At 37.9% G+C, this 17,615-nt stretch overlaps 1 protein-coding gene across 1 annotated transcript in view; it reads left to right on the forward strand.

Moving 5' to 3' along the window:
* Nucleotides 1-17,615, forward strand: part of DCC (DCC netrin 1 receptor) — a 954,381-nt gene that overhangs the window by 786,854 nt on the left and 149,912 nt on the right. Inside the window, exon 15 of the mRNA XM_074952368.1 lies at nucleotides 6,052-6,246. Within this exon, the coding sequence (XP_074808469.1) occupies nucleotides 6,052-6,246 (195 nt within the window). The remainder of the gene's footprint in view (nucleotides 1-6,051; nucleotides 6,247-17,615) is intronic.

Consider the following 17,615-nt stretch of genomic DNA (forward strand, 5'->3'; position numbering starts at 1 on the left):
TACTGTAGTTATGCAAAGTCCTGCAACTGTCAGCTAAATAGTAGAAATGCCGTTGCACGGATTGTTAACCGCAATTCCCTTTCTGCTCTTATGGTTTGTGCAGTTTTTCTTGCCTTCACTGTATGTCTGCTTGGCATAAGCAACACAAAGATGAACAGTTTCTAAGAGAACTACACTAACCCCTATGGATATTCTTTTTAATTAGTGTGTTTTGTTAAAGTGATTAGAAAGCCAAACATCACTGCTTATTCAAGGTTCCCTGGAAAGCTTGTGTGCCCTTACTGACAGCTGGGAAGCTTTTAAATATTTATTTTTGAGCCTCAAATTTTGTGCTTTAAAAAATGGAAATTTAGCTTTCCCCATAGGGTCTGATTTAAATAGCTTGAGCAAGAATGCAAGAGACTCAAGTTTTCAAAGGTATCCTCCAGGAAAATGGGTTTAGAATTTTCAGTTTCTGCTTACTGCCTTGAACAGATGGAAGCTATTATAAATATTAGTGATATAGTTTAACTTCAGCTCTAAATTAGTGTTTAAGAGCATGACAAGCTAAACCTATATTACAGTATAGTTTCTTCTGAAAATGAATTGTGGGAATACAGGAAGAAAATGAAAATAATATCAGATAGCCTTAATTTAATCTGTAAAATATACAACTATGAACTCCAGAGAACGCTCTACAACAATTGCTAAAGTGACCCAAATATAAATAACTTTCTTAGTGTTGTCAGTTAGCCTGAGGAATTAAGGACCTTTAAACATACGACATTCCCTGAATGAAAGACATGTGATTGGACCATTACATAAAAGAGTAATTGATTAAGGATGAAATGAAGAAGATAGTACATTATGCAGTGAAACTATGGTATAGGGTTTTATTTCTTGGAGAATCTAGCTTGACTACTTGGCACCATGTAGACAAGCCCTAAGATTCTCAAAATGTGCATAGTGCAGAAGGTAAAGAGTGCAGAATCAAAGTAACATGGAGTGCCAGATTCAGCCTTCAGATACTTGTGTGCAATTCTGTGTGACTTCAGCAGCTGACGTATACATAGAATTTTTCCTTCTATGAACGAGGACAGGAGACATCAAATTACAGTCAGAGAAACTCCATGCACAATTGCAGAGTGCAATGAAAGTGGAATCTTTATTCATATTAGAAGCGTTGACAAATGTAGAAGTAGAATGGAGATCTTTCAAAGCAGGTTTGAGGATTTATGTATAGAAACAGAATTTCAAGATTCCTTCTTTCGGAAATGTCTCTGGCATCATGTTTAATATCAGGTAGATAGAAAAAAGGTTAGAAACAAAGGCATAACTGGATATTGACTATAAAAGTGCAAAAAAATGCAATAAAGAAGAGACCAAGAGATGTATCTATACGCTCTAAGTAGATGTTTACATGCATTTAGCTGGAAGATGATGGGGAAGTGAGAGTTACTAGGGGCTAAATGTAAAAGGTATGTAAAGAGTAGAGCTGTGTGAAGGATGTAAATTCTGCTTCACAAAGTGTTTCAGATTTTGAAATTTGGCGTTGTTTTGAATCAGAACAAAATCAACTTTTAAAAATTCTCCAAGGGATGATTTTAAAAATCATTTCAAATCAAGCACCACATATACTTTGGCTTCAATTTTGACTTTTTAAAAAAGGTCATATTATATATTATAAAAAGGAAAACATCAAAATGAAAAATCACTTCACAATGAAAAAAATTGAAATGTTTCATTCTGGAAATGATGCTGAAATATTCTGTTACAACATTGCCCATCTATGCTAGGAGGAAGACAGGAGACCCTGAATGTGGTATTATTTAGGCTGCAATTTTATTTTTAAAATACCTGGGAATACTTGGCTGATAAAATTGTACAGTGCAGGTAATTCCATGATCATTTCTTGGGGGCTGTTATCATCTGTTCCCCTTTTCCATTCTGGTCCCAGCCACCCTGCTGCTGGGACTCTGCCACTGAGCCTCTCATATGAGGGTCAAGTGGGGCTATGAAGGAGGAGGAGTTGACTTCTTGCCCTATCAATTGTAAGAGCCCCAAACCCCCTTTTTCTGCTTATTTAAAGTGTGTCTTCTGTAGCTCCTTTACCCATCCATTTTTTATCTGATCCATATCCATTCCCAATGGAATACTTGCACTGGACATCTGCCACATCATTGCACAATGAATTGTGACATTGCAGCCTCCCCCCCCACCCCCGCCCTGTTTTCTGCCTCAATAGGTCAGCAACTCACCTAAGGCAATAAACCCATCTCACCTAGGCCAATTTGGTGGTGAGGGAAAATTCCTTCCCAGCTCCCCTCTTCCGCCCCCCCAAGAAAAGGGGTGACTAGTGTAATGCCCACAGCTAATATTTTAATTCCTTCTGGGAGCTGCATACCTTGTCCAGGTTAAAGAAGGCTTTTCCAGAATTTCCATGCATATAAACACTCCTCCTTTCTTTTAACCTCCACCCCCACCCCTGCCTTCCGGCTAGCTGGAAAGGGAGGGGGCAGCATTCCCCACCCCGACCTCTTCTGGCTGTACTGTTTTCCTGCTTGCTACCTGGGAAAGGTAATCCATGGAGGTCGGGGGGGAGGGCGAGCCTTAAAGAGGCAATGGCCCCCTTTCAACCAGCCTCTGTACAAACCCCATTACTGAAGTTGAAAGGGACAGTTTACCTCCTACATCCATCTAGAGAAAGGGCTCCACTGCTTAATGCATGGTGAAGACATTGGGCCCTTTTTTCAGTTTTTGTCTGGAATGAAATGTTTACAAAATTGACACTGTTTTACAAAGCATTTGGTTTTAACAACAGCATTTTCCTATGGAAAATAGTTCCATTTTAATTTTTCTGACCAGCTTCAGTAAACAGATATAGACATTTAATAAAGTAGAAGAGATAAAGAGAACAGTGGTGAACTAGGAAGTATTCATTGATGAATGAATGTGGCTGTGGAGACAGTGGGCCAGATACTTAGCTGGCAGAAACAACCATAGCTCCATGGAAGTCAATGGAGCTACATCAATTTACACCACCTTGGGATCTGGCCTAAAGTAATATATTTGGTGTTTAAGGAAGTTTACAGTGCATTATCATCCAAGAAGCTTATAGTCAGAATTGACAATGGGTGATATTGGGATGAGCTACTTGAGCAGATAAAGAACCTATTTGGATATCCAAGGCAGATTGTAATTGTGTAAGGGGAAGTATTTTGGATCATTTTAGATATGTGACCTAAAGAAATAATGGCTAGCAATGTGATGAAATGGTTTAATCACAAAAATAAACTGTGGGTCTGGTCAGTACAAAGGCAATACATTTCAGAATTAGTTGGCTAGATGAGGAGTATGGATAGATTGCTTCATTTACTCCAGGGTAGAAAAATATCAGATAATAAGTTTAAGCAAAAGGACTATGTTCTGCATCATTTCTAATCATAATTAGACCACTACCAGCCATGAAAACAGAAGTGGTAGAACAATTTGAATAGTGGGGGTGCTGAGAGCCATTGAACCAAACAGTAAACCCTGTATCTGAGGGAAACCATTTCAAGCCAGGGGTGCAATAGCACCCCTAGCACTACTAGTTCCAGCACCTGTGCATGGAAATTCCACAGTCTGGCATATAATTAAGGTTTCTTGGTGGAGTCTTAGCATTTACAGTGTTTTTTGCAGAATTTGAGTGATGTTACATTTCTGTTCCTTCTGGTTGTGAACAAAACCTTCAAAAGTAAACCAATTCATTTAGTTCCCATGAGTCTGCCAGAAGGAAACAAGCTCTTCCAAGAGTGGATTGTTAACTCTAAGCACTTAGCTATATTCAGAAAGATTAGAGTTAACCACATTTGCAGTTCTCCTAAACCCTTATGCCAAGACCTGGCATCATCTAAGTAACAATGTAAAAGGAGTAGGACAGGTGCTAGATTTAAGCTAGAATTATATATAGAATTCTTCTGTCTCTAAAATGCATTCTGCCCCTGAAATGTCCTATGTTCCCATGTTCATAAAACTTTTATGTGGGCAAATAGTCCAAAATGGTTGAGTTCACTCTAGGTTCATTTTTGTCTCTGTATTTCACAAGAAGGGTAAATTCCTTATAGTTTTTCCTACTGAGACAACAGTGGCACCGCTGTTTAAAATTGTATGATACATATATTTGAATTCCTTCATACTAACAGTTCAGCCTATCAGAATAAAATTGTTTGAACCCAACAGCTACCTAGGGATGTCTATGCTGGTGTTAAAATCTCTATATATTATGTAAGTGAGATGAAAAGATTATTGCTTGATGCCAATAGCTTTTTGAATGTTCAGATTTCATGAACTGCTTGAGATTTACTGCTTCTACCATGTGCAAGGAATCCAGTATCACTTCATTCTACGACTTCCTATTACAAGGTGCTAAACTGCTACTATATGTCTTTTTCACGTAAGAACCACTTTTGTAATTTTAAAAATTATCGGTATGCAAAGACAGTCATTCAAGTAACTTTAGATTGAGCATTGAAGCAAAGTCTGGAGGTCAGAAGGAGATGAATGACAATTGTATTTGATTTGCTGTGGCACTGCTGATGTAATCTGGTTTTTGTTTTGTCATTAGCTATTCTTCAATGCATTTCCTTCATTCTTAAAGTTTATGACCATGTATAGCAACTTTAAGAAAACTGAGTGCAAAGAACTTTTAAAACTTATATATCAGATTGGTAATGTACTAATCAGATTCAATAGTTCTTCAAAAGATTTTAAATGCATTAAACAGAATTCATTTCAAAGGACATAAAATACCAAAGACACCATTGTACCATATATGACAATAGGACTGAAAAGTATTAAGTCCATCTTTTTATGGTCTTTTCCAAGGTTTATAGTGGGAATGCTTCACAATCTCAAAATATCTTTTGTTGGAGTTTTACACCAGCATTTTGTACCACTCCCCCCATGCATTTGCCTATTATATTACAGGCCTCTTCAGTGGGGAAAAATAGTAGCTTGTCTCTTTCTGCTCTCAAAAAGACAAGCTACTGTGCTGCTCTTCTAAAGAGACTTGTGATATAGTAGCTATCATACACTCCAACAAAAGGCGTTTATTCATCTATTCTTTAAAGTAAAAATGGGTTCACTGAAGACAAAGTGTGCTAATAACACGTCAAGTCATTAAGTACTACATAAGAAATGAATATGTCTTGAGAGAACCTGTATAAAAGATTTCAGAGTGGCAGCTGTGTTAGTCTGTATCCGCAGAAAGAAAAGGAGTACTTGTGACACCTTACAGAAACTAACCAATTTATTTGAGCATAAGCTTTCGTGAGCTACAGCTCACTTCATCAGATGCATGCATGTAGCTCATGAAAGCTTGTGCTCAAATAAATTTGTTAGTCTTTAAGGTGCCACAAGTACTCCTTTTCTTTTTGTATAAAAGATATCATTGTATTATTTCATTTTATTATCCGAGTGCTGTTGTATTATTCAGAGCAGCCTCCAAGCCAAGAGAGGCATGTCCAAGAAAGTTCAAGCGTGCTTGCTCGTAATTAACATTAAGTTTTCACAGGCATGAGATAGGTCATTGCTGTTATAAATGCTATTATATCACTTACAAAGTCAACCAGCTCATTAAATACTGTAGTTAAACTACTGGCCCATGATAAGTCATCTAGTTCATTTCAGCATCTTATTCGACTTGCAAATAAACCAGGAAGACTTCAAAATTCGTTATGGAAAATTTTTTATCAATTCCAAACATTTCCATTTTCCACTTTCCTGCATAATTTCAGATCTGCCTTGTATTCATACACTAAAAATGGGACGAACAGAGGGATATTCTATTTTTCTTAAAAAGAGGAAAGGAGACCCTTATATGTTGAAGAAGCTGCTTAATGTACTTGTTGCTGAAGAATGTAGTTCAAAACAAGTCTGAATGTTCAGAAGGAAAATTGCAGGTAGACTATGCATGTAGCTGTGAGATTCCTGGTTACTTTCTTATAACATATTTCTTAATCTCAACTCTGCCTTTGTGAATGGTAAAACTCAATGAGCAGGATATTAATGGATCCTTTATTTGTATCCCAGAATCTCAGGTTCCTGATCAGCCAAGCTCTCTTCATGTCAGGCCATTGACAACCAGTATCGTCATGAGTTGGACTCCACCACTGAATCCAAACATTGTTGTACGCGGATACATCATTGGCTATGGAGTGGGCAGCCCATATGCTGAGACAGTGCGAGTAGACAGCAAACAGCGCTACTATTCCATTGAAAACTTGGGTAGGTAGTTCTTTGTTCTTTAGTGATTTTAAAAGAAAGAAGTTTCTTCTGGAGTTTACTAATTTTTGAGACTTTTCCTAGGCTATCACTAAGTCCTTGTGTACAAACCAAATTTGTAGCCACTTAATGGCTGAGTTTGCCATAGTATGGTTTGTGCCAACACAAACAATGGTTAATATTCAGCTACTAACAGCATTGGCTACTGAGGTTTGACTCCTGCAGTTGACCAAAACTGGCACTTGATTATCTTCCTGTAACCAGGTGATAACACTATAATTCTGTAGCATGAATGTCAATGAAGGTGTTATAACCATGTTACCAGAATAAAATTGTACTTACAGTCTAGATGGAACCTTAGTTACATTACATTTATAACTTTGGAAACAATAATCAACAAAAGATCTTATATCATTACAGTATTTGATTCTAATGAGCACATACACTCTCTTAATGTGTTTGAAATTATTGCTAAATCATCTTCTGCTTGGCTTTTACGAAACAATGAGATACATCAATGATTGAGTTGGGAAAAGAGGAAATAAAAATCGTTTGTCTCCAAGGAATTTAGAACAAATAATTCATCTACTAAACTGAGATCATGCATTTATTTGTTCGTCACCGATTGGTTGAAATTATTCTCTGTCCTTGATCATATGCTGAAAACTATAATAATAGCCAGATCAGGGAGGATCAAGTTTTCTTAATCAAGTGGTCATGTCATGTAGTAGACCTTTAACTGATGATCCAATGAAAAGCTCATTGAGCTAAAGATAGACTCCAAAATATAATCAGCATTTTATATTTTTGGACTGCAACTTTGGTGGCATATCAGCTTGGCTCCTACACTTCAGAGCAAATCTAAATACTAAATAAGCACTTCACCATGTGGCCCCCTATTTTGAAGAGAAAAGGCGCTGGAAATGCTATTCCCTGAGCTGGCCCAAGTGTTTGAATTTAATGGCACTCACAAAACTCATATTTTGTATCTGTCAAAAAGGTTTAAGGAGATATTCTGTTATCCCATTATTCATTGCACACTGTCTCTGATGGTTCATCTTGATGCTGGGCCTGGTATGCAGGGAACTGGTACTTTGATGATGGAATACTGGTATTCAAGCATTGGGGAAATGGTTCACAGTTTGAATGAAGTCATGAGAAATAATCAGTTTTCTTTGTTTTACTTCTATAGCATTTTTTCTTTCAAAGATATTATTTTTCTTTATTATTATTGTTATTTAACATTTGTATGTGATGCTCTAGGCTTGCTCAAATGCTTTACAAATATTAAGTCTCATAATGCACCTGTATGTTAAGGCTGGGCACAAAAGTTAAATGATTCGCTAGAATTTATACAGATAGTTGTTGTAACAGCTGGGAATGGAACATAGAACTTCTTGTCTTCCAGTCATCTTCTGTGATCACTAGATACACCTTTTTGGTAATAGCATCCAGTAGCACAAGAAACCAGATATGATTCATTTCTGTGATCACCCTGTTCTCAAGAGAAATCTCATACAGATAAAATCTTTCTTCATACATAGGAGGACTTTTGTTTTGTTTTTGGTGGGATGGGTTTTTTTTTGGGGGGGGGTGTCACAATAAAAGGCACTGTGAAGAAATTGCTCACTGTGACTTCACCAAGCGGCTTCTCTGTGTCTATTAGGGCATTTGTATTTTTAAGAAATTGGCTTGGCAAAGTCATTTGAAAAATTAGAAAAAAAAAACAAAACAAAAACAACCATAATGCAAAAAACTAACATATAGAAACATATATCAAAAATCTCTCAGGAATGTTTTAAATCCCTTAAATATTGGTAGTCTGTGACTGATGATGATGACAATATTGTCACAATTATCATCTACGGTTAATTCTTAAGTAATTAAATACGCAGCGCTAGATGTTACTGTAGTTTTCCCATTCTCAGCACCATTATGATAAAAGAACTGTTTTTTTTCTGGACAACCCAGTAACTCATATGAACAGCACTGAATCCATTTAATATATTCCATGTCCCTCAAATGTATAATAATCAGAATTTCTCGAAATTGTGCCCGTGAAGGTACTTGCAGGGAGCTACATGTAAGCTTTGCCACCAAAGTACAAAGACTCAAAGTGTTATATATGTAAAGGCTGACTTGAAAGTGTTTTGATGGAGATTAAAGTTATTATGCAAAATGGAAAGAGATCTGAATGGGCCGTCAAAGAAGGTTAGTGGAACATAAGGATAAAAGTGATTACTAATGACTTTATAGGTCTAACAATTAATGATTAAACACATTTTTCTAGATTCCAAAATGGATTTATATTCTTCCAAATTTAATCATCCTACTTTAAATCGTTTCATAACTTTACTGAGATTGAATTGAAGTGTCTCACCTCCACTGACCTGAAGGTATTAGAAACAGAAATTATATTAACAGACTTATATAGGTCAGTATGTTCTCTGGACTTTGGCAAGGCCCCAGGAGAAGATGGTTATACAACCAAATTCTTGAAAGTTTTTAATGAGCACCTTTCATTATAGATATTCTATCTAGCAACTGAAGAGATGCCTCATAACATGGCATCATGCGGCTTCAATTATTCTAATTTATTGTAGTTCCAGAAATTACTCTAAAACTTCTACCAAAGTGTGAGGAAACTATTTAGAGCTGAGCAAATATTTAGTTACAAATAACTTATTCGTTGAATGTAGCTTCCTTTTTTTCTTTTTTTTTAACTTTCTGAACATTCTTTAGCTGTTCAAGATTTCATCAGTATTCAAATGTATTGGCCAAATGCTTTTTTGGATGTTTATACTCTGGTTTGATCACAAATATTCAAAATGTAAACAGTGTTATTTAGTTGTGATTTTCCAGATACATCATATGCATTTGTTCCCTAATTGGTTGAGGGACTTAACTTTGGGAATTTTGGCATGTGTACTTTTTATACTTAATGTCTGTGAATACTCTTGTGTACAACTTTGAAAATCATTTTTGGTGAGCAACTGTGCTAATTAAAGTCAGTTGCTCAAATGTTCACAAAAAATGAACCCTGAAATGATGTAACCAAGAGCCCAAAGAATGCTTTTAAAAATTAGAACAAACATCTTCCAAAATTTCTTACGTTATTCACCTAACTCTATGAGAGACCATTACAAGAAAATTACTACAAAATGATTAGACAGGATTCTTTTCCTAATGGAAATATTGTTTTCAAGAAGATATGGATCAAAATACACTAACAGACAGAAAGGAAAAAAGATAGGCATTAGATGGTCTTATCCCAACTGTTGTAAAATGTCCCACAAACCATGCATATTAAGTGGTATTGTTAATACATAATATGATAATAAAAATCTGATACCTAAAATAAATGGTGAAACTTCAGACTTCCCTCTGTGCTCCAAAGAACAAATTCCTACTAACCCATTCAACAACCGTGGCATTCACAGACCATCTCCCCTATACTCCACTGTCTTTCATCCCTCCCTCTCCCAACTCCACTTCTCCTGGGTCCCAAATAATGTCTCCAACTCCTCATTCTGCAAACACCACACCTGTTGCATTCCCACTCTCCTGGTGCATCACCTTCACCCACTCACTGCCCAGCTCTGACTACTCCTCCCCGCCTTCATCTCCTGCCCAGTTCTACAAACCCTCATGCTGTCCTCCAGACATTCTCAAGAGTCTGACTCCTGGTGAATTAGTAATACTGACATAGGGTGATAGCGATCAGAACATTAGACATAATATTTCAGTGTAATATGATAGTTGCAATTACAGGTTTATTTTCAGCTCCATCTATATAGATGAACATCACAGGAGAGGGACCTTGATAGTCACTTTCTGTGGCCATGTTTCTGCCTGATGCTACGAAGTCAAAGGTATTTACCTCATCTCAGGAAGGGGTCCTATTCGGCTCTGGACCTGGAATACCACATTCAGTTCTGGGTATCTTGTTACCAAATAGATACTGACAAATTAGAGAAAGACAACAAAAATGGTCATGTAGCCCAGATGTGTTGAAGAGTGAAGGAGATAAATATGTATTTTAGCAAAGCAGTAAATAAGTGGGCAACATGATACCAGTAACAGTCTACAGGTATCTTAAATGTTGAAACCTCATGGAGGAAAAGGAATTATTTTGCGTAATGAAAGGAAGTTACCCCGTAACTGGGGGTAATAGAATACAATTCAGAAAGGGGAAAATAGGTAAATATCAGGAAAAAGCTTCCTGAATATGAGCATTATTAGAGATGTCTCCCAGTGGAAGAGTTGGAAAGCCCTATCTCTTGGCACATTTCAAACTATCCTATACTGTCTTGTGTGCAACAGAGAATGATCCTGCACTGGAGGATTCTGCATGGAGATGGTGACCTAATAATCATTTTCTGAAAGTTCAGGACCTAGTAAAAAATCAAAATGGCTGTCTGTTCAGAACCCATATTTACATATTCAAATCAGACTGAGAATCTTCATGACCAAGTGTATATTTGTAGGTACATATATGAATTTAAGTTAAGGGCCGTTTTTCATAATTTGGCCCAAGGTCCCAAATAATGAATATCAGCACTTAAATTCAACTTTTAAAGGTGTAATTTATTAACATATTTCTTCTCTCACCCTTTTTAAAATTATTTAAGCCAGATCCTATTATTTATTTTGGCCCTTTTGTACCATTCTGCTGATGCAAATAAGCTGGAAGGCCAGGTATCTTCCTAACAGAGGATTTCTCCCAGTGGGTGTACCCCCAGCTAGCATAGGCCATTACCAGCCACTGTGGATTAGAGCAGCCCAAAAGATGCTCTAATCTATGACGGGACCACTGTAAATCCAGCCCCAGAATAGGGGCTCTTCAACCATCTCCTTTCAGGCCCTCCATTTCAGCTGTACCCAGTGGACAACCGGTGTAACTGAGAGTCTAGGCCTTTGTTTCAGGGCTCAAACTTAATACTTATCTGACCTCCCTATGACTGAAATGCACTGTAGTGTGTGTTTGGTTTGTTTATGCTCTGGGTGTTGTTTTGAAATATGTTAAATATTTAATTAAGTATAATTTGGATTCCAGAGCAATAGGTTTGTTCATTAATGAGCAATCAGATTTGCCTGACATGATTTACCTTGCACAAATCCATGCTGACTCACTTCTGTGGTAAATCCTTAAGCTAGCAACCTAAATCCATGGTTGGAGATAATTTAATTAATAGAAATAACATTATAAACTCACATTTGAGGGCCTAAGGGAAATGGCTTTTATGAGCTTCTTAAATGAAGAAAAATGCATGCCTTCATGAACTGGGACAGCAGGGACGTCTTAGGGGAGAATGGCAAAGAGCTTGGAAATGGGAGTGAGAGAAGGATTCTGACTGGAGCAGGAAGACACATGTGGCCTGGTTTCAGAAGGGTTGAGCATCAGCAATTCCAGTTAAAATCCATGGGAACTGTAGGTGCTCAGCCCATCTGAAAATCAGGCCAATAGGCAACATAGTGTCATAAGTGAAACATTTGAGAGTTGATGCAAATGGACATGAGTATCAATTGGTAGATGAGTGGGGTTGCAGCAGAAAAAGTAACCAACAAATTAATGTACCATTGGAAGGTGCTTAGATACTATGGTAATGAGGGTAACATAAGAACCTGAGTAGAGTGGAATAGATTAGGATAGAATAACAAGGTATAAGATAAGCAAGGCTACCAAAGAGTAGAAGAAATGGTGTGTGGAATGCATTAGTATTCTTGTATAGGTGAGGCTGTCAAAGGTGCTACATAAATGTAGTTTATCACATGACTCTGCAATTTTGCTACCACTTCTGTACACACCATATATGTGTGCATACATAAACCTCTTTCCAGGAACTATCTATGTGTTCGGACAATACACAATAAGAAAGAGTTCTTGCCCCAAGGATCTTACAGTCAAAAAAGATAGACATGGACAATGGGATGCAAATGAAAATGTAAACATGAGGATAACTTACTGTTGTTTTTTACCCATAAACTTGTGGGCATGTTATAATTTGCTATTATTAAGCTAGGCACTGCATATTCACCTCGTACATGAGAATTACTGCCATAAGGAGCTTACAGTTGAAAATATGCCAAAGGATGGGAAAAGGAAGTGGTGTTATTCCGATTTTACAGATGACAGACTGAGGCATAGAAAGCGCAAGAGTGAAATCCTGCCCCCATTGAAATCAATGTGAGTTTTGTCAGCCAGGATTTCACCTCAAGTGACTTTCCAGTATCATACAGTGTGTCTCTGGCTGAGTTAGAAACCAAACCTAGAATTTCTGTCTTATGTCTTAACCATAAAACCATCCCTCCACTCTTCTGCTCAGCTTCTACACTTTAAAAGCCCTGTCTACTTTGCCAGTACAGCTTACCAATAATCACTCGCTGAGCATCCAGTGCATACACTTATACTAGTTAAAAGCCTGCGCTGTTGTCTGGGTGTAATTCGTCTTATGAGGCGACAGAGCTTGCTGGAAGAAACTGTTAGTCAACACACATAGAAAGAATGCAAGTGCAAAACATGCACATTGTCTACCTGCAATACGCACATAAGAACATAAGAACGGCCATACTGGGTCAGACCAAAGGTCCAGCTAGTCCAGTATCCTGTCTTCCGACAGTGGCCAATGCCAGGTGCGCTAAAGGGAATGAACAGAACAGGTAATCATCAAGTGATCCATCCCCTGTTGCCCGTTCCCACCTTCTGGCAAACAGAAGCTAGGGTCACCATTCCTGCCCATCCTGGCTAATAGCCATTGATGGACCTATCCTCCATGAATTTATCTAGTTATTTTTTTGAACCCTGTTATAGTCTTGGCCTTCACAACATCCTCTGGCAAGGAGTTCCACAGGTTGACTGTGCGTTCTGTGAAAAAATACTTCCTTTTGTTTGTTTTAAACCTGCAGCCTATTAATTTCATTTGGTGACCCCTAGTCCTTGTGTTCTAGGAAAGAGTAAATAACACTTCCTTATTTACTTTCTCCACATCAGTCATGATTTTATAGACCTCTATCATATTCCCCCTTAGTCATATATTTTTCAAGCTGAAAAGTCCCAGTCTTATTAATCTCTCCTCATATGGTAGCCGTTTCATACCCCTAATCATTTTTCAGAGTAACAGCCGTGTTAGTCTGTATTCGCAAAAAGAAAAGGAGTACTTGTGGTACCTTAGAGACTAACCAATTTATTTGAGCATAAGCTTTCGTGAGCTACAGGTCACTTCATCCGATGAAGTGAGCTGTAGCTCATGAAAGCTTATGCTCAGATAAATTGGTTAGTCTCTAAGGTGCCACAAGTACTCCTTTTCTTTTTGCTAATCATTTTTGTTGCCCTTTTATGAACCTTTTCCAATTCCAATATATCTTTTTTGAGATGGGGCAACCACATCTGCACACAGTATTCAAGGTGTGGGCGTACCATGGATTTATATAGAGGCAATATGATATTATCTGTCTTATTATCTATCCCTTTCTTAATGATTCCTTGCATTCTGTTCACTTTTTTGACTGCTGCTGCACATTGAGTGCATATTTTCAGAGAACTATCCACAGTCACTCCGAAATCTCTTTCTTGAGTGGTAACAGCTAATTTAGACCCCCCCGCCCATCATTTTATATGTGTTGTTGGGATTATGTTTTCCAATGTGCATTACTTTGCATTTATCAACATTGAATTTCATCTGCCATTTTGTCGCCCAGTCACCCAGTTTTGAGATATCCTTTTGTAGCTCTTTGCGGTCTGCCTGGGACTTCACTATCTTGAGTAGTTTTGTATCATCTGCAAATTTTGCCACTTCACTGTTTTCCCCTTTTTCCAGATCATTTATGAGTATGTTGAATAGGCCTGGACCCATTACATGTTACAACTTTGGCTTTTATCACCTAACTATAACATACCAACCTTCCTTCCCAGTTGTTTGGACCCAGCAGTAACACTTCCCTACCTCCCCACTTTCCTACCTCTTGCCCCAGGAACCTCTCTCTGCTCTAGGTTCAAACATGACGTTAAGCTTCAGAGTGACAGACAGTGGCAATCATTATATAGATATGTACAAGGTGTGGTAACATAATATTTGTAATACATGGATGAGCCAGGTGATAAACTAGATTTGTTACGCACCTTTGAGTGCCTCACCTACACTCTGCTCACTAATTCTGACATGTTAAATCTTTAGTCAGTCACCTGCCATTAAAAAAAATGTGTTCCTGTGCATTTTTCCCCTCTAGTGTTAAGTTTCCGCCAATTAGGCAGAATAGGCAATGTATTCAGTAGTGCACTAGCGAAAGGCTTACGATCCAATATCTTGTAACCCTAAATTTAGTGATGGTCAGGTAGGGGAGTGGCAATCACCAAGTACCTGAGCTGAACTTTAGTATTAGAAATGTAAGCAAAAGGAATTGATGTAGACATGGCAGGGATGGATTTTAAGTGACAGGCCACAACTTAATTAAATTTAAACACAGGGGAGGGGATCACCCGCCCTGTCACGTACCAGACATTTTAAGTGCTGGGATTACAGGGCTCCTACTATCTAACCCATAACTCAGGGTAGGCTCTCCTCAGCCAACCCCTAGGACTCACTCACTCTTCTGAGTTCTACCACCCACTCACTCTATAACATGGCACAAGATACTAAAAGGGGGGACCTCGGCCCTCAAAGGCCACAAGACCATCCCTATCCCACGAGCACAAGGTCCATCAGTAAAATCCCAGGTTTTTTACTTCTGGCCGCAAGTTGCAATGAACTAACATCCTTACTAAGTACTATCAATAATTAAATACTGTTCCTATTTAACTTAACTGTGTCTCCAGGATGCTGTGAGAAGGGCATAAAAATTCTCCATGCCTCTGCCAATCTGGTCCTTCTGAGAATCAAAAATTCCTTCCTGACCCCCAAACTGGTGACTGGTCAGATCCACAACATCTGCAAAACATAGCTTTGAACTAGCAATTCAGGACAGAGAAGGTGGGGCTGCTGGAACAGAACACAAAGAAGCTCCATATGGCCCAGGCTAGGGTTTAAAAAGGGAGGGTGAGGACCCAGTCAGCTTCCTTCTTCCCCAAGTTAGCCAATAAGTAGCTAGACATTTTTAAAGTAGGGGGATCCTGCATCTCCTCAGTAAGTGTTCTCCTCCTCCTCCTGTTCAAGATGCAGATAGGTACCAATTTCAACGGGATTAGGTTCCTATGTACTTTTCAAAATCCCACTAGGTTTCTATCAGCAGCATTAGATACCTGAATACTTTTACAAATCTGGCCCTAAATCCACCAGCTGGAAGCAGTAGCAGACTCATCAACCTCTCAATGGGCTATCCATTAGATGGAGCCAAAGACCCACAATCTCCCGGAATAGGTTATTTTAGCAGGTCCAATAAATACATTACTTTATTTCTCTCAGTGACTGGCAATATCACACCAAAATAGGTGGTTCTTCATAATATGTGATCTCCCAAACAAAACATCATGCCTTAATCTGTCTACCTGCACCTCATCTCAGCTTTTCATGGACTTTTAGTATCCCAGAAGCCTTCTTAATTACCTAATCAGCCTTCAGCTGCTTGCTCCAGAAGTAACCCAAGCAGTACAGTTTGAATATTGAATAAATCACTTCAAAAGCATAAAGGACAGCACTCACTTTGTCTTAATAACTGTTGGGGGTCCCCTTTCTTGTGGTGATTGCCTTGAATATGATTGGCTGGTACTAACACTTGAAAGTCAGCATAAATTAAACAGAGTGATTAATCCCATGAGAAAGTGGTCATACTGCCTGGGAAATACTCTTCTTGGGCATGTCAGAATATAAAAATCTGGAATGACTTCAGCTTTGTCAGTGAAGAATTTGTTATATTTTCTTTTGCGGTGTTTGAAAGATATTTGTGTCAGTCTCATAAATTTCAGGTGCAATCATCCACTGCTCTCATTCAACCTCTTCTGTGTCAAAGGAATCAGTGGTTGACTGATTCCCAAATGAATAATTCTAACAAGAAGGCCCATTTGCAATGTGCTCTTTTTTCCACCTTATGATTATAAATAGCAAGGTTATTGCCTGATTAATGGATGTTTTGACAAATGCTCAATTCTGGAACTTCCACACATGCCCATTCTAATCTTTTACGCATAAGTTATAATGATTTTTGTACTGATCCAACTCAAAAGGCATTAAACCGTGTAATGAGATGACTGGGCTCACATCCATGGAGCTTTGTGTTAAAACTTACTCATGAAATCAAAAGTGAAAAAGAACAGGAAAGAAGCATACCAGAGTTTACTAAATGTGCGACTATCGACAAAAACTTTGAGTAAGTGAAAAATGAATAAGTCTGGCAGTGGAACAACTGATTCACTATGATAATCTGAATGAAACATTTTATGATCTTTAAAGCTTTATTTCTTTGTTAATAACATATGTGAGAGAGCAAATAAACAATACTTTGGTGAGCATATGATAGGACAGGCAGTGTGTGCCAAAGTATCGGTACTAGATTGGGAGCCAGGCGATATGGGTTCTAGTCTCAGTTCTGTAACTGACCAGCTGTGTGACTTTTGGGCAAGATACTTCAACTGTCTCTGCCTCAATTTCCCTGATAATGATGTTTCCTTTTCTTTGTAAAATACCCTGAGATCTGTGTGTGAGGAGTACTATATAAAACTACCTGTTACGATTTAACTGTTGAAAAAACCCTTACTAATCAAGTATCAGATGAACACAGTATTGAATTTCAGTAAATTAAAGGAATGTGAATTTCATTGTTTAAAGTACATCTTTCCCTTTTTACCTGTTTATGAACAGAAGAAGAAAACATAATTTAGGAGCCAAAATCTCAAAGGCTCATAAGTACCTAAATCACTTGTGAAAATGAGACTTTGCTGCATTCAGAGTTGCAGCACCTATGCCTAAATACATTTTAAAAACATGGACCTTCATGTCTAAGCGTCTTAAGAAAGAAATCAAATTGATCTCCTTGAGCATGATGGTAATGTAGGAGTTCATCTACAAGCACATGAAAGGGTTTCTTTGGGAAACAGGAGTACACAGCTTTAAATATTATTCTCTTTTTGATGTAAACCTTTGATGCTTTTTCACCACCCCTGGAACTGAATCTCCTAAAACACAGCCCTCGTACATAATCTAGATAAGGACTTTTTAAAGAATTTGGGTTTCTTTTCTGATTTAAACTGCTGAAATAAGAACTTCTATTTTTGACTTCATTCTTCCCTATAAAATACCTTGTACATTGTTGGCACTATCTACAGGTAAATCCTGATTTTAAAAATCTCCCAGGGATACTTGAACACTTCATAAAACTGAGAGTTTCAGTTAAACTTTGCAGCATCAAAACTAAGCTCCTGTGTTGCTTTTAGGAGGATAGAT

Source organism: Natator depressus, chromosome 5 (assembly GCF_965152275.1).
Source record: "Natator depressus isolate rNatDep1 chromosome 5, rNatDep2.hap1, whole genome shotgun sequence".
Classification (NCBI taxonomy): domain Eukaryota; kingdom Metazoa; phylum Chordata; order Testudines; family Cheloniidae; genus Natator; species Natator depressus.